Raw genomic sequence first — 17,063 nt, forward strand, 5'->3', positions numbered from 1 at the left:
CATCCACCCGTTCCTTAAACACCTCCAGGGAAGGCGACTCCACCCCTCCCTGGGCAGCTGTTCCAGTGCCCAATGACTCTTACTGTGAAGAATTTTCTTCTGATATCCAACCTGAACCTCCCCTGACGGAGCTTCAGGCCATTCCCTCTTGTCCCGTCCCCTGTCACTTGGGAGAAGAGCCCAGCTCCCTCCTCTCCACAACCTCCTTTCAGGTAGTTGTAGAGAGCAATAAGGTCTCCCCTCAGCCTCCTCTTCTCCAGGCTAAACACCCCCAGCTCTCTCAGCCGCTCCTCGTCAGACTTGTTCTCCAGCCCCTCACCAGCTTCGTTGCTCTTCTCTGGACACACTCCAGAACCTCAACATCCTTCTTGTGGTGAGGGGTCCAGAACTGAACACAGTATACGAGGTGCGGTCTCTTTTTTCCCCCTCTTCTCCTCCAAAAGCCATGGGTTCTCCTGAACAGACTGTTCCATTCTAGACTTCATGGCTATTCTACATCAAGATACAGAGGTTACTTCACATACAAGTTCATAGTCATGGAGGAGCTCAGCATTTGTTGTGATTAACACAGCCTACATTAATTTATTTCATCACCAAATGTCTGGATTTGCATTCCAAAGGTTATGACGCTATTTTGCTGTGAGAAGACATCATGTCTACTAGGAAGCATTACTCACCCACATCTGCAGTGACCATGGTGGACTGATTCTCCGGTACCGAAACAGAATTTTGGTCCATGCTGCGTGAGTCTTCGTTAACCTCATGCTGGCTTTGGCTGAGCTCAGACCGCAGCTCTGAGTACTCATCTTCCTCCCTGGAAGTGAGAGCAATGTTAGAAATCCAAGTCCTCTGAGGAAATCCATACCTTTGTGACACAACCTGTAAGTTGAGCCAGAGGATATAATCCATACAAACGCTTTGTCCAGTCAGTAGAGAAGGATTTAACTTTCATCACAAAGCAATTGTGTTATGCCCATAACACTCACTTCCAGCAGCCAGTGTTTGGTTTCCATCTCTTGATTCCCAAGTCCACTATTACTCCAGACCATTGTGAATGGTAACAATGGTTAGAACTGAGTGCAAGCAAGGATGTGTACAAGAATTATATACAATAACTCCCCAAATAACTATTCTTAATTAGCACAAATGGCTTTTGATCCCAAAATGGATTACCGATAACTGATTTTGGTCTCTTTGTCAGTTTAAGGATGCCACCACTTTCTGTGCAAAGCAAGCGTGCACATGCACTCACTTGCATATATTCATAAAAACGCACTTGGGGACAGGTAGTTTTTCATTTTCACTTCTTGAAAGGAAGAGAACAAGTAAGTGAGTACAGCGCTAAACTGCTGGAGTTAGTGGAAAATAAAAAGCCTCCGTTATCTGGGCTTTAACTTATTTGTCAAGCTGGTTCTGCTAAAATAATTGAGGACACAGAATACTGTAACTAATGCTAATGAGCTTAAAAAATTAGAGCTTTTCTCCCCTGTCTCCACACAAGGAGTTTAAACCACTGGGAAAGAAGACAAATAAATGAATAATAGCTTTGCCTGAATACATTTGTAAATATTTATTCTTTTGATCCACTTGCTGATTCAACTCAAGAGTTGGGGTTTTTTTACTTCTATAGTTGACTATTTTTTAAAATATACATATTAAATGTTAGAAAAACAACAGCTTATCCAGGTGTAGAGCCCCTCTGATAAGTAAGCAGTTATCATTTTGTTGCATACTAAATCATATGTAGAGGTCCATTTTGCTGCAGAATCAGTAGAAAAGTGTGAGGATGGAACTGTCTTGACTTGGAAATGGAAAGAAACAGCAAAGAGGTACAGGAGGATCAGCATCTGGGAGAGGAACCTGTAACATTAAGTCTATTGTGTGCATGCTACATGGTGATTAGTGTTTCAGGCAGAAATATCATAGGATTTAGCCTGGAGGCGTGTCTGGATTTGCCAGACAAAGCAGCAGACAAGATGGTGCATGCACAGAGGGACCAACGACAGAAGGAAAGTCTGCTCTCAGAGCAGCAGAGGCGGCAATTTATGAACCAGGCCAACTCAAAAAAAGGAATTTCAGCTTGCTTGCCAAGCAGGGATTCCCAAAGTACTGAGATGTAATTTCCACAGGAAAAACTATGCTTTTCCACCCCTCACATTTGCTTCAGAGCAAAGAAAGCCTGACTTTGTCAGAAGCACTTAGTGACTATTATTAAACAAAAATGCAGGTCAGCTGGTTAAAGCTGAGACTTAGATCAAAGAAAGGTCTTTAGGGTACCACGCAACACATGAAATTGTGAGAACTAAATAATGAATAGCGGGAATTAAAACAGCGTAATGAAGACACATAAGCATGAGTTAATGTTCCATGAACTCATTTATTATTAGACACAGCACACGCCAACAGTAATTTGCATTAGACAAAAGCAATTACCAAGCACTCAAGCAGTTGCATTTTTTTAACTGAAGGTAATTCATTTTTTTTTCATTTATGAAACAATTAATCCTACATTTAAAAAGTTTGAATTACCTCTACAAATAGACAAGTGGCAGTATTGATCATAGTACAATGCCACATACAACAGCAATTTCTCACCAGTCTTCTTTCGGCTCTTGTTGCGTAGATTTTAGTTTAAAATCCAACACAACCTTGTCTGAGCTGGGTTTTTTTTTTTTTCAGTCTAAGCACCCTCAGTATCGTGGGGCAGCCGAAAAGAATGTCACTTGGCAGGACTCGCACCCTTCCGACAGCTTAAGCCAGAAGTCATTTTATGAATGAGCTAATGGTTCGAAGACTTGACCAGAAAGATCAGAAATCCGTTTCTGGTAAAGCGACAAGGTCTATTGGTCTAGTCTCAAAGGGGTCAGACTGAGGGCAAAAAGCACAACGGGGGATTCAACTACAGTGATGCAGCACAAATATAAATTCTGCCTTTATAACTGAAGTCGGCAGCAACAGAAGATACCATTTGAGACCCTCCTTTCGCCAAAACAGGAGAAAAGTCCTCCAGAGCAACTGGAAATGCATAGTGCTCAATAGCTGATGATGACTACTCACTGCCCTCCTGTCACAGCACCCAGAAGGTGGAAGCACTTCAGCTTCCTTGTTGCTGTCACCATCTAGGGACTAACTGGAAAAAGCAGGTATTTGTTTTCCTATGGGCTCTGATGGTTCCCAGTTGCTGGAATGTCATGGTGAGTCAGAGGCTATTAAGATCAGATTAAGCTGTTCTAAACACAGAGTGGCCTGCAATCAATGTTGTTTTGAAAAATCATGTTTTACAGGTGCATTGGCACTTACTGCTTTCCTTATGCTCAAGTGCAACCAAGAATCACAACTGCTGCAGAGACAGTGAGAAAAACTTAATCAAATAGTAACCAAAACAGCACACTTTGAGCATCCTTTCACACCACTGATGAGTTCTGCCGGGATCCTCGCAAAGTGCACATTCTCTTCAAGGCTGCAAACACTGCATAGTTTCACACTTTAGGTGTCAGCAGTTTTTCAACAATCATTTTACTTTGACAAGTTTTTTTTTAAAGCCCTAAGACCCAGGGTAGAAAAGCCCTTAGACTCTCTTCTAAGACCCTCAGGTAGAAAGTACTACAGATATATGTGCACCGCAACCCAGAGACCGACCGCTCCCTGTGGATACACACTTGAGGTCCCTCTGACCCAATTCACACGTGAACAAACAGCAACACACTGAGAACATGGGAACTAATCGCTGAAGGCAGGTGGGGCTGGCATTGTATGCTGAAGCCAATACCATCACACCCACAGTATCTTTGGAATTGAGACCAAGCAGCTTCCATTTAGCTCACATTGTGACACTAGAATCAGACCTCCAGGACACAAGTGTTATTTTTTGTAAAGCTGTATTTTTTTTCAGTTTCCTTCTTCCTCATTAACTACAACACAACCTTCTTTCTGAATATTTTCCAGATTAAAAGCTGTAAGTTTGAACAAATGGTTTTATAGCAATGCGCTACAAGCTTCTCGACAACTGTTTCAAATAATCCTTAGCAGGCACTAATATTCCACAGAGTATACTGTGTTTGGTGTTGTTAAAGGTGCTTATTATTTTTAGAGTTACACAGATATCACAGAATCACAGAATCACAGTATCACAGAATCACCAGGTTGGAAAGGACCCATTGGATCATTGAGTCCAACCATTCCTAACACTCCCTAAACCATGTCCCTCAGCACTTCATCCACCCGTTCCTTAAACACCTCCAGGGAAGGCGACACGACCCCCTCCCTGGGCAGCCTCTGCCAGGGCCCAATGACTCTTTCTGTGAAGAATCTTCTTCTGATACCCAACCTGAACCTCCCCTGGCGGAGCTTCAGGCCATTCCCCCTCGTCCTATCACCTGTCACTAAGAAGAAGAGGCCAGCTCCCTCCTCTCTAAAACTTACGGTGGTTGTAGAGAGTAATAAGGTCTAGATCCACCCCTCTCACAGAATCACAGAATCACAGAATCACCAGGTTGGAAAGGACCCACTGGATCATCGAGTCCAACCATTCCTAACACTCCCTAAACCATGTCCCTCAGCACTTCATCCACCCGTTCCTTAAACACCTCCAGGGAAGGCGACTCGACCCCCTCCCTGGGCAGCTGTTCCAGTGCCCAATGACTCTGTCTGTGAAGAATTTTTTTCTGATATCCAACCTGAACCTCCCCTGACGGAGCTTCAGGCCATTCCCCCTTGTCCTGTCCCCTGTCACTTGGGAGAAGAGCCCAGCTCCCTCCTCTCCACAACCTCCTTTCAGGCAGTTGTAGAGAGCAATAAGGTCTCCCCTCAGCCTCCTCCTCTCCAGGCTAAACAACCCCAGCTCTCTCAGCCGCTCCTCGTCAGACGTTCTCCAGCCCCTCACCAGCTTCGTTGCTCTTCTCTGGACACACTCCAGAGCCTCAACATCCTTCTTGTGGTGAGGGGCCCAGAACTGAACACAGTATTCGAGGTGCGGTCTCACCAGTGCCGAGTACAGAGGGAGAATCACCTCCCTGGACCTGCTGGTGACCCCATTTCTGATACAAGCCAAGATGCCGTTGGCCTTCTTGGCCACCTGGGCACACTGCTGGCTCATGTTCAGTCACTGTCAACCAACACCCCCAGGTCCTTCTCTTCCATGCAGCTCTCCAGCCACTCTTCCCCCAGTCTGTAGCGCTGCATAGGGTTGTTGTGCCCCAAGTGCAGGACCCGGCAACCGGACCTCTCCAGTTTATACGAATTGCCCCTTGTCCTATTACTTCAAGATTTGTGAACAGCCCCTCTCCAGCTTTCCTGCAGCCCCTCCAGGTACTGGAAGGTCATTATAAGTTCTCCTCTGAGCCTTCTCTTCTCCAGGCTGAACAAGCCCGACCCTCTCATCCTGTCCTCATAGGGAAGGTGCTCCAGCCCTCCCATCATCTTTGTAGCCTCCTCCAGACCCATTCCAACAGCTCCATCTCCTTCTTGTGTTGAGGATTCCAGAACTGGACACAGTACTCCAGATGAGGTCTCCCAAGAGAGGAACAGAGGGGCAGGATCCCCTCCCTCGCCCTGCTGGCCACACTGCTTTGGATGCAGCCCAGGACACGGTTGGCCTTCGGGGCTGTGAGCGCACGTTGCCGGCTCATGTCGAGCTTCTCATCAACCAGCACCCCCAAGTCCTTCTCTGCAGGGCTGCTCTCTATCACATCATCCCTCAGCCAGAATTGAAAGCATAGATGTAATTCCCTTTTAGGATGCTGTTGTGTAATTTGTACATCCATTCTGTGCTTCAGAGTTACCAAGAGTATCCTTTAAGCCTAAGTATTTACAGCATGACTCTACAATTGGGAAGACCCATTTGATTTCCTTTGCTCTCTTATAAGTTGTACATATTTGGAGAGAAAATAGGAGTAGCCATACAACTTGTCAAAGGACAGAGAACCTTAGTAGGGCAGAAAAATTGTCTTCTACAAACTGAAACAGCAGAACAAGGGGTAAGACATTGTCATCTGTTCAACACGCTAACAGGAGTCCCAAGCTGTTCACTCTAATCGTAGCTGAAAAAATGCGCCGTGCACTATCATCATAGGTTTTTCTGCCCAATAGTCTTGCAGAATTTGACAAAAGCCTGTGACTTGAGTTTTACAATGAATGTAAGCAAAATACCAGCCACCTTCTTCCACTCTCTCCTCAATAATATAGAAAAGAACAGTGAGATGTTGTCACACAGTTCTAATTTTCCAAGAAAAAAACAGAGCCAAGGTTTATATCTCCAGACTGCTTAAATAAAAAAAAGGTATCCTCATTCTAGTCGACCACTTCTTTAGTGTCTTTTTGCTCCCAAACTGCTACCCGCTTGTGCTGTCTGTGGGTAAATTCTGCACTGCCACATATGAAGAACCAGGCAAGCAAGAAGCTCATCTACCTGCACAGTATGAGCATAGGCACCTCTCTTTTTAGTCTTAATATCAAACCAGTTACTCTGTATTTCAGCCCTTTTTTGTCCCCTCTCTTTTTTTCATGTCACTTTAGGCTTCCAAACCAGCTGGGCTGTCCATAGCAGAAGCAGGGAGATGAGACAGTTGCAGATGAATGTTGGCTTCTCCCACAACCATGGTGACCTCACTTTCCTTAGGGAATGCTGGAAGAATGTAGTGCAAGAGCAGCAGATAACTTCATGTGGCCACACACATGGAACTTGTTGTATGCAAGAAACGGCTAACAAACCCAGAACAATCCTGGAAACTTCTAAAAGTAGTCCTGTAAGATTATTGTTACTATGATCAGTGTATCAGGTATCAGTGCATCACCTGGGAAGAGGCACGGGCATTGACATGTGAAAGAAGCTCTCTTCTAGAGTTGGCCTTACTGAATCACATGATAAAAAGACATTACGCTTCAAGCTGTGTAATACCCCTGACATTGCAAGGGGAAAAAAACCCAAACCAACAAACAAAAAGCAACCCCCCAAGCCCACAAAATCCCAGAGAAAAAATCTTGCAATGGAAAATATTAGCTAGCTTCTACAGCCTGCCAACACTCCTCAAACCGTTGCAACAAATTATTCAGATTTAAACACTTTCTGCTTACCTCCTGCCCTACTTTGAGAGGGTACTACTCACACTCAAACAAAGAGCTACAAATTTAAGAGTACAGCTTAAGTAGGACAGTCAAACACGGTTCACAAAACTCTGGTTTCTTCTAATTGCTTCCAGAATATTTTTTGGTTTTGAAATGAACCGTGGAGAATGTTATAAAGCAGCAGTACATCACACTACATGTTAGTTTATTTTTACAGCCTAGAAAGATACATGAAAATACTGAACAAGCTCTGTGTCAGCACCGGGGAGACATTTATCTGTTATGCAATAAACGTAAACTCAAGAAAATTGTTTCCAGAAAGGCAGCCCAAATTTTGTGATAGCACAAGTAAAGCCTCCACTCAGTATTACTTGCAGGTATCCAAAAGTCAAATCAAAATTGAAGTCCCTCCTCTGTTCCTGTTTAGAGGAAATAATAAATGCCAGGGCCCTAGCAGGGCTGTGCTCCCCAAACCCTTTCTCCCAGGACTGTTTTGTTCCAGTTCTCAGGCTCACAGTTCCCTTCGCCAAGGGTGGAGTGCTGTGAGTCACACCTGTCCAGGCAAGGACAGCAATTACACCACCCCTGCTCTGTGGGACGGAACAGCTTCCCAAAAGTGATGTAAGCAGGTCTCAGAGAGGATTTACAAAAAAGCAACAGCATGGAAGCATCAGTTTTTCTTCTTTCAGCTGTCTTTACAAACTCCATAGAATCCCTTCGATTCTACCTCTGCCATTTCTAGGAAGAATATTACTCCTCTGCTCTTGACACCAAATTATTAGCCTGCCAAAGAAAACGAGCTATTCTGATCATTGAAGGAAGGAAAAAGTCCACTAACTTAAAAAACGTTTTTGTTCTTTCTAATAAAACCAGAATGAATAAAATCAGAGGAGGCATCCTAGTTGTCCGAGCATGGTTGGGGCACGGCACTGGTGCGGTGCCCGCTGCAGTGTGGTGTTCTGATGCCTTCTAAAGCCTGCACCCCACAGCCTTTGGGTGGGAGAGAAACTGCACATCTCTTGAGAAGCAGCATGCACTCCCCATCAAGCTCGGTTCTTAGGCCTCACTTTCCTGCGCTTGCCACAGCTGACTTGTTCATGGACACAGTTAAATATTCACAACATCCACTTGATTCCAATATTTCATAACCGAGACGCTGCTTGGTATTCAGCTTGCCACAGGGACTTCGAACAAACAATTTTCATGGATTCCATGTAATATTTTTCTTAAATGTCAGAGAGTTCTTCTGCCATTCAAGACGAAAAATATCAATGCAGCTTTCACGCTTCTCAGATTTTGCTTTTCAACCAGTCTTTTCAACTAGTAGAGCTTTACCAGAGATGAGGGTAGGATGGGCAGACAGCATCATGCTGAAAAGAAAGGTGACTCAAAGCAAGATGAATGGGAAGTTTGTCTGCAGAGCATGAACGAAAAAGGGGGTCACAGGGATTTTTTCAGAGAAGTTTAGAAAATACATGCCTGAAAAATTTTACAATGATCATCGTTACTTATGTTGATCACAGAGATGGCAGTATTTATCTTCTTAAATCACATTAACATAAATGATTCTATCGCTGCTTTCATAACGGTATATATGTGTGATGATATTTTCACTTATTTATGGTACTCTAACCCTTATTCTTTTTGCATATAAATATTTTCTTGGAAGGTTAAGTGAGTGGTTGTAACAACATCGCCTTGTGCTCGCAGAAACATTTAAGACAAATAAATGAAGCAGCTAATAGGCAAGGAAAACTGAAAATCTGCCACGTGGGTACAGCACTACATCAACACAACCTATGAAAGTGTAAAATGTAATTTGACATTCTCCAGAAAACCCATAGATCCTGGTAGTTTAGTTGCATCCTCACAGGCTAAACTTTACGTAGCTCCTTTCTTGTTCTAGTCCAACATTCTCTAGTTTGAAAATGATGCGTAAAAGCAAGCGAGGAAAAATAAGTGTTTTCCTGTAGTCAAACGTAAAGTTTATTTTAACATAAGCTTTGCTGCTCCAAGGACAGGCAACACCAAGATTGGTACTATAGTGTTTTGTCACAAACACTAGCAGAAGCAGATGCAAAACCGACTGGTATCCGTCTGAGCCACATCTGTCACCATAAGGGATTTGGCTTAGGTGACTTACAGAATTGTTAGAAAAGAAAATGAAAAGCAGAGGTGCGGGTTGAGTGGCTTGATCTTACTTTATCCACCATTGCTATCACAAAATCTGGTACCCTGTCATATATTTTACACTTAGGGAATATTTAGATGGCACAGAGCAGGTCTTCGCAGTGCTTGTTATGTTTTGCAAAGCGTGATTTTGCCAGAGAAAATGCAGTACTTCCGAGCTTCAGGATGAAACTCTGCAGAACGCATAACTTAAATATTTAGAGTATAATTTGCACCATGTTTTGAACCAGTCTTGGCCCAGAATCTCCATGAAGCTGCCATACCTTATTGTTGTTCCCTGCAGTCGATCAATTTTCTTATTTAATTCAGCAATGATACTGTGCAGCTCAGTGATACGTTCCTCGTAGCGTAGTGTTGTTCGCTCCTGCACGTCTTCGTGCTCTCTCATCAGGTGGGATTGCTCACACTACAGCAGAGAAGCAAGGAATGGAAAGGGTCTTATGAATAACATTGCACAGAGATCTGATACAAGGCAATTAATGATTTTCTTACTCACCAAACCAATGCTGCCTTAGCAAGAGAGAAGGACAGATGCAAAATATTGACAGGTACAAAAAGGTATGTAATTAGAAGATTTTAGGAACTGAAAGACTATGCAATGTTCTTTTATCATCATTTTTTTCTGTAGGGGAGAAGATGCCCTTCCTGCTTGAACAAAAAATGCCACTTGCAACTCAAAATAGCTATAAATGTATCTTCGGATTGCTGAGATTCATGACGCATCATGAATCTTCAAGGATCTTCCCAGCGCGGTCTGAATTAGAACAAGTACTAAGGTAGAAACCACATTATTATACAGAAAAGTAACCACACTTGGAGGTTATGACTTCTTCTCTAGTATGAGTATTCATTTTTATTAGCTTTTAAATATAACATAGCATATTTTTTATTATTTTAACCCTCTACAATAAAATACTTAATATTTGAACAATACATGACTGCTTGTTTAAACATATCACGAAATCCTCCTTTTTCTTCCAAATCCTCCTTTTTCTTCCCAACAGAATTTTAAATCCAGCTTCTCTGGCTCACTCCTCACACCAGCAAACACTCTACTTCAATCGCAGCAAACAATTACAATCTACTGCAATTACAACCCAACAGCGCATGCTGATTGAAGTCATGCTTGGTAGTCGCTGGAAAAAACAGGACTCCTAACCTTTTGCTTCTGAACCCCTGCAGGAAACACTCAAGCCTCCTTGCAGCCACCGAATGCTATGTACTATGCTGACAATAGAAGGAAATTCACAGGCCAACTGACAGTATAAAAAACACTGTCCTTAACCGAAGGACTGCAATGTAAGATCCCAGTAGCATTTCTAAAGTCTACAATTTATAGTAATGTATAATGTCCTCCAACATTGCAGCATCAAACCTTATTTTTTCAAATCAAGTAAACACTTGATGTAGAGGTAACTCCGTCAACCCTTTGTATCACAAATATGAAAATTATACCCAAACTAGCAAGTATGCCAGAATTTTCATAGTTTACTCTGACAATGTTCACTTGGCTTTTAAGACATAATGTTGGCAACTGACACGGTTATACATGTGTATTGTAAGCACTCTTTGCTGTAGGATCACTCCACAACTAATCTGTTGTGTTTCCACATCTTAATATTGCATCTGGTGGAAGCACTACCACAGCTTTCAAAGTGCAGAAATAACAGAAAGTGTTTAACGAAAGCTTTAGAACATATTTAAGTGCAATAAAGAGTTGCTTATTCTGCCTTTCTAAACCTAAACTTCCTCTGACACACAGTGATACCCAAAAATGCTACCGAAGCATTATCCAGATCAATCAATTATGTGCATTGTTGTTTTTTTTCCTTTTAAACAGAAAGGATGTCTCAGACAGAGTGTGTAGCAATTATTTTCGGTCAATAAATAAAAGCCTATCACAACAATTTTTGTCTTTCTAAGCTATGCACTGAAAAGTAGAATTTGTTTATCTTGACTGAAGATATATGGATTCTCGCTAATGGACCTCAGCTGCATTACCAGACTTACTTTCTGTTTTCTCCAGCCATTTCTCAGTCACCATTTTTCAGGATAACCATCATTCAGTGACAGATGTATTTTGTGAACCACCAGCAGTCTGTCAATATAAACCAACAGCTTCCCATCTGATTTTTTAAAAGACCTCTAGGATTATCTTGGGCAATAGTAACTGGAAAACGCAGAAAGGAAATCTGTGTGAAAGATGGGATACGATGCTAAGAAGGACTACTGTGCCTTGGAGGTGGGTACAAAGCTACACCTCAAAGTTCTGGTCAGCCACGACAAGCCTCAACTGAAAAAGGCAAAAGCACCAAGTAATGGAAACACAGTTCAGTACAAATCCCAAAACGCAGCAATGGAAAATTCTTCTGGTTATACAGGATTGCTCCTTGTTATGGCACATTCATCTGAAAGCTTACAAGGGAAAAGAAACAAATGCATGTTTTGGTACCTATTGTTCGAGGGTTTTTTTCTGGGGCACCGAGCCTGTTCATTGTCATCTTTCATTTCTGTGCCCTTTGGGTCTCAGAACAATAACCTGCCACCAGTTCCTACCAGTTCCTACCAGTTTCTAAGGTGTACACATTCAACTCTTGCAATTTTCTTGTGTCAGTCACACAAACTTTTTAATATAAATATCTTACGCCTTCTTCCTCATCCCTCTTCCCACCATTGATACCTAAGTCCTGATAAAAACCATAAAGAGCTCGAATTCTTTGAGAAAGCAAACATAGGAACAACCCACTGAGTGGCTGCAAAAGTAAGCAATTTTTGACGTCTACAGAGAAGTTTCTAGCACAGTTCTTAATGTAAGTGACCCTTGGCTGTTTTGTCATACAGACTAAAAAGGTTAATTCAATCACAGTATAAATTAACAATGCCTGGAAACACCTTTGTCTGACCTCTTGATGCCAGGAACAACACAAGAGCAAGAAGACTATGAGCAAGATGGATGGCAAGAGAAAATATGTTAACCCAAGCACATTGTCTCAACACATGATTCTACTACCGATTAGTGTACACAAATTCCTAGCAGAAGAAACACTAGCAAGGCAAAACTTTATGTTAAAATTGCAGTGCTCAGTCAGAGGACGAGAAAAGAACCACCAGCAGCAGGGCTCCGTAACAGATCCGCCAATGCCTCACGCCCTGCAGAGACAATTGCTGCCTATGGCATTGTTCACCAACAATATGAGTCATCACTTGAGTGAGCCGCAATGATAAACCCGTCTAACAGGCTCACAGGAGCTAAGAGCCTTTGCTCGACTGAAACAGCATTTTAATTTTAAAGGAGTGGCAGATTTTAAAGTGGTAATTCATTAACCTAATTTTAAGCATAAACACAAGTCCATTGTGCCAAATACTCATTCATGAAAACATGCACGGTCAGAATTAATTGTTTGGTGGTATATTCTGTGTACACTTGATGTGGAAGAATACAAGTACACTAGACTAATCCACGTGAGATAAGCACTTCACAAAACAAAACAAGACATTTCTAAGTTCACCTGAACACCACATATTTCTATTTCAAGCTACCTTGTTAAATGAGAAACTGAAGCTTTTGTGTGAAGTTCGCATGCTCTTTGTATGTCTACAGAGCGTTGTTTTTATTCATATACTGAAATTCTGACATCCCTCCCTATATTCTGAATAATCGAGAGGATAGTAAATAATTAACTACTGGAGTAATGGGACCTATTGCTGTGTGTCAAGGGATTCAGAACAATGCAGTATGGTCTTTTTAACTCTGTGTCTACATCTATTATAAAATCCCAAAATTACAAGGACTAAGCACAAAGAACGAGAAAGCAGCACTACGTTGTGAAAGGAGATGAAACAGTAAGAAAGGGGTAGTAAGTGAATTGTCCGTTCACGTCGTATTTGATGAAACATTCAGCATGTTATTAAATCCTATGCTCTACCATAAAACTACAGAACTCAGTGTCACAGGATGTAGGAAATGCCAAGAATGTAGATGGATTAGAAAGAAGATTAGATAAGTCCATGGGGGACAGGATCGTAAAGGACTATTAAGTGAGATGGGGCCTCCTGCTCACAGATGTTGGCAGAAAGGTGGAGAAGAATGAAGGAGAATAAGTCTGTATGTGTTTCTTATGCTCTCCCTTCAGACACGCACTATTTATCATTATCAAAGCCAGGATATCGTGCCAGGCAGAGCTAGTAGAAAGCACTACTTTTCATAGCCACAGAAAGATTTTTGGAAGAAGACGTTAGTTGTGGTTGACCAATACTTTAGAGCAAATTTCGTTCAAGAGCTCACTCCATGGGAAATCGCGCACTGTTACAAACACACAGACAAGGAGACCTGCTCTCTTACTGAAATAATAGAACAGTGCATGCAAATGCTGTAGCAGGTCTCCATAGACTGCAGCTTTGGAAATGAGCGTGATACAAGAACCAGTAATCAATTACGTTGACTTAAAAAATTTTAAGCACAAGCTTTCCAACTATGTCTCTTCACCATTTGTCATCCATTACTCAAACTGTGGTTCCCCAAATCACCTCTGCTCTGCAAATCACTAATTCTTTCTTGCAAAGTGTCTCACATGCCTCATGAAATGACAGGAAAGATAGTACCAAAAATGTGTTTTAACAGCTATTTGTTCCAGAGAGCATTTACCACGCCAGCTGAAATGAAACACACTGCCTTTGTAAGTATAGTCCAGATGAACACCAGAGATTTCATGCTGCCCCACTATCATCTGAATATGGTTATGCAGAACCTCAAACACCTCTTCTGAAATTTATGCCTTCTGAACCTCTGATTCACATTAGTGAGGAAGAAATACATTAAACAGAGGTTGTAGAGGAAAAAATGGCATGATATGATACATGACATGAATTTGGATGATTCCTTGTGGACTGGAAGGAAAAGTTCAAAAAAATCTGTTAAGTGGAGCACCTACTTGAAAGTGACACAGTTAGAAAAAGAGGAAAGATTGTATATTATTCAATATAAACCCCCCAAAATTCCTATCTATTTGGGGGCTTTTGTAAGAAAATAAATTGAATAAACCTAAACCATTGAAACTTTATAGAAATTACTCATGAAAAATAATTTTTTGAAAGATGTAAGCTTTTAATTCTGACTTCGTCTTATTCACAGTTTGGGTAGAAGCTGTCACTGCACTTGTGTTCACTAGCACACAGCCCAAGATCATGGGAAAACCCTCAGCATTACAAATTGAGCGCTACACATGAATAATTGGTAGCCCATCAAAGAAAACACCAATCTCCTGCTAACAGAGCATATGTCAACTGAGATTACGGACTGATCCTCAATCCCAGTCACCACCAGTGCGGATTCGTTATAGTATGGGAGCAACTACAAGGCACTTTTCATTGGCTGAGAGATGATACATGGAATTTTAAACAAAGATCTGGAAGTAAGACTGAAACACCAACAAAAACCTGTGGTCAGCACGAGATGCTGCAGAATTATAAAAATAAAAAACCATGTCAGTGTAGAATCATCGTGCAGAATGATGCGGAGCATTGGATACAGAAGATCTATCTGACTATTTAATAACTGTCAAATGCAGCCTCATATATCAAACTGCACATCAGAAAGAGGACTCTGTCTCAGAGTGCACTAGAAATTAGAAAAGGCTCTCAGGATTACAGCTGATAAAAGAAGTTAACTCTCAGCGTGCCTCTGGCACACAGATCTAGGGGAATCAAAATACAAAAGGGTTAATCTCTGCATGTTGCATTGATGGTCTGCAATAAGAGTAACACTTATAATCCCAACAACCTTAAAGGTCAAACAACATTACGGAATGTGGTCAAGAACCTGTATAAAGCTGGAAGACCAAACTAAGTGCCTTAAAATTTAGACACTTCAACATTTCTTTAACATTTCTACATTTGGCTTTAGCTTAAGTAACATACAGATATGAGCCTCTACCAAAATGCAGTGAATACTGAGGACTTTAAATTAGCAAAATCACCAAATGGCAGAAACCGACAGGGACCTCTGGAGGTCATCCATCCAAATCCTTAACCAACTCAAGGAGGATCACCTAAAGCAGGAGGCCCAAGACTAGGTCCTGGTGCCTTGAGTACTTCCAAGGTTGGAGATTCCACAGCTTCTCTGGGCAACAAATAAGATACTATACTTTACAGGATAAAATGCTTTGACTGTCTCTATGCAAGTATAAAAGAGTATATATTCTTACATATAATAGTTTTGAAATTTAAAGTAATTATAAAAGGTATTTGTCAGAATGACAGTATCTGAAATAAAAGGTTTTGTTTATAGAAGAGGGAAATATTAAGAATCATAGAATTACAGAATAGTTAGGGTTGGAAAACAAAAGAAAAATAGTTCCAAATTTCCCTGCTTGCATTTTCCTTTCTACATGTATCTTGATGACTTGAAAAGATTACTTTTTCCTTAAGAGCTGTGAAAACATTAGAGTTCAGACCTCCTCCTTATTTAATCCCTTGGCTTTACCAACATAGTACTGCCAATTGGCAACAGCTTTTGATCAGTGTTCATTTGTGCTGTGTTTGAATCTGACCAAGGAGTGGACGACCCTGCCATCAGTTACCTAAATCACTGAGAGTATGATGCAATTTTTATACTCTAAAAAGTTTCAAAGCAGCTGCTGTTTATGTTGGCTTCAAAATAAAACTAATCTAATTCCTTCTTGGTATTTTTTAGAAGAATGTCATCAGCACATAAAACTTAAGTCCCACAGCAACTACGTTTCTTGCAGTCTTAAAATTCTTTTCGCTTGTGACATTGTTCAGATATTTTAACCTCTCCCAGCACACCATATCCCTTTCTGAAGAACAAGGACATCACAAAGCCAAAGATCACCTTTGGAATCTTGGAACTACTGCTCACCTGTGCTTTTGCCAACTTCTTTTCCAACAGGTCACGCTCTCTTTCTGTTTGTTGCAGACGTTTATTAAGCTCCACTATGTCTCCCTTTAAGGAAGCCAGGGCTGCTAAATGAAGCTAAAAGACAAAAGGAAAGAAATGAATCAATTCACAAGCTATGCAGCAGCAGCATTTTGAAAGAAGATACAGTATTATACAGCAGCTATAATATTTGTGGATTTGTGTGGCAGTTAATAGGAACTTTGCTATAATGAAAGTCTAAAAGAAATCCACGTACTACAAAGTACTTTTTACTTGGAACTCTCCTCTCCAGACAGCACTCACATTCCTTCACTAGAAAATGCATCAAAAGGATAAATACAGCAAAGTATAATTCAGCTGTAGATTACTTCTAACATGAGTTTTAAAGAAAGTAGTTTGAGTCTTGTGGTGTATCATGTTTTGATGCCTTCAGACATACAGAGGTTATCCATTTGCTAAAGGGAATAACTCCACGCATAGGAATTGGTTTTATTTTGCAACATAAACTTGCTCCACTTCAAGCTCCTGCTCTGTAGCTGTTGTTCTCTGGTCCCACGTCAGTGTGTTTCAGTGATTCTAATCTACTGAAGCCAAGCATGCAGAACCTGAACTGTTTTTCTTTACGCAGTAGATCCTCTTGATAAAAGATACATTACACGTTTAACTGATAGCATGCGGAAATATCTAGCAGACTTGGTTAAGTAACATTACCTAAATTACATTAGCTACACAACTTAGAAATCAAGAACAACTCTTAAAAGAATACTATACTTATAACTCATTCATTCTTCCCATCCTTAAGCATCCCATTCGTTGTTACACCAGAGGCATCAGCTCAGTATTGACAGCTACTACTAAAGTGTCCAGGACTAAAACCAGTCGCTAATACTAAAGTCTGTTTTTGTGGTAGTAACAA

The 17,063-nt window shown here is 41.3% G+C and overlaps 1 protein-coding gene across 2 annotated transcripts in view; it reads right to left on the reverse strand.

Annotated features, from left to right (window-relative positions):
• Positions 1–17,063, reverse strand: part of MCC (MCC regulator of WNT signaling pathway) — a 207,633-nt gene that overhangs the window by 59,333 nt on the left and 131,237 nt on the right. For both annotated transcript variants that reach the window (XM_054055336.1, XM_054055337.1), the window contains 3 exons: positions 16,130–16,243; positions 9,516–9,658; positions 678–814 (listed from right to left, as the gene is read on the reverse strand). In XM_054055336.1, coding sequence (XP_053911311.1) covers positions 678–814; positions 9,516–9,658; positions 16,130–16,243 — 394 coding nt within the window. The remainder of the gene's footprint in view (positions 1–677; positions 815–9,515; positions 9,659–16,129; positions 16,244–17,063) is intronic.

Source organism: Cuculus canorus, chromosome Z (assembly GCF_017976375.1).
Source record: "Cuculus canorus isolate bCucCan1 chromosome Z, bCucCan1.pri, whole genome shotgun sequence".
In the NCBI taxonomy this organism is placed as follows: domain Eukaryota; kingdom Metazoa; phylum Chordata; class Aves; order Cuculiformes; family Cuculidae; genus Cuculus; species Cuculus canorus.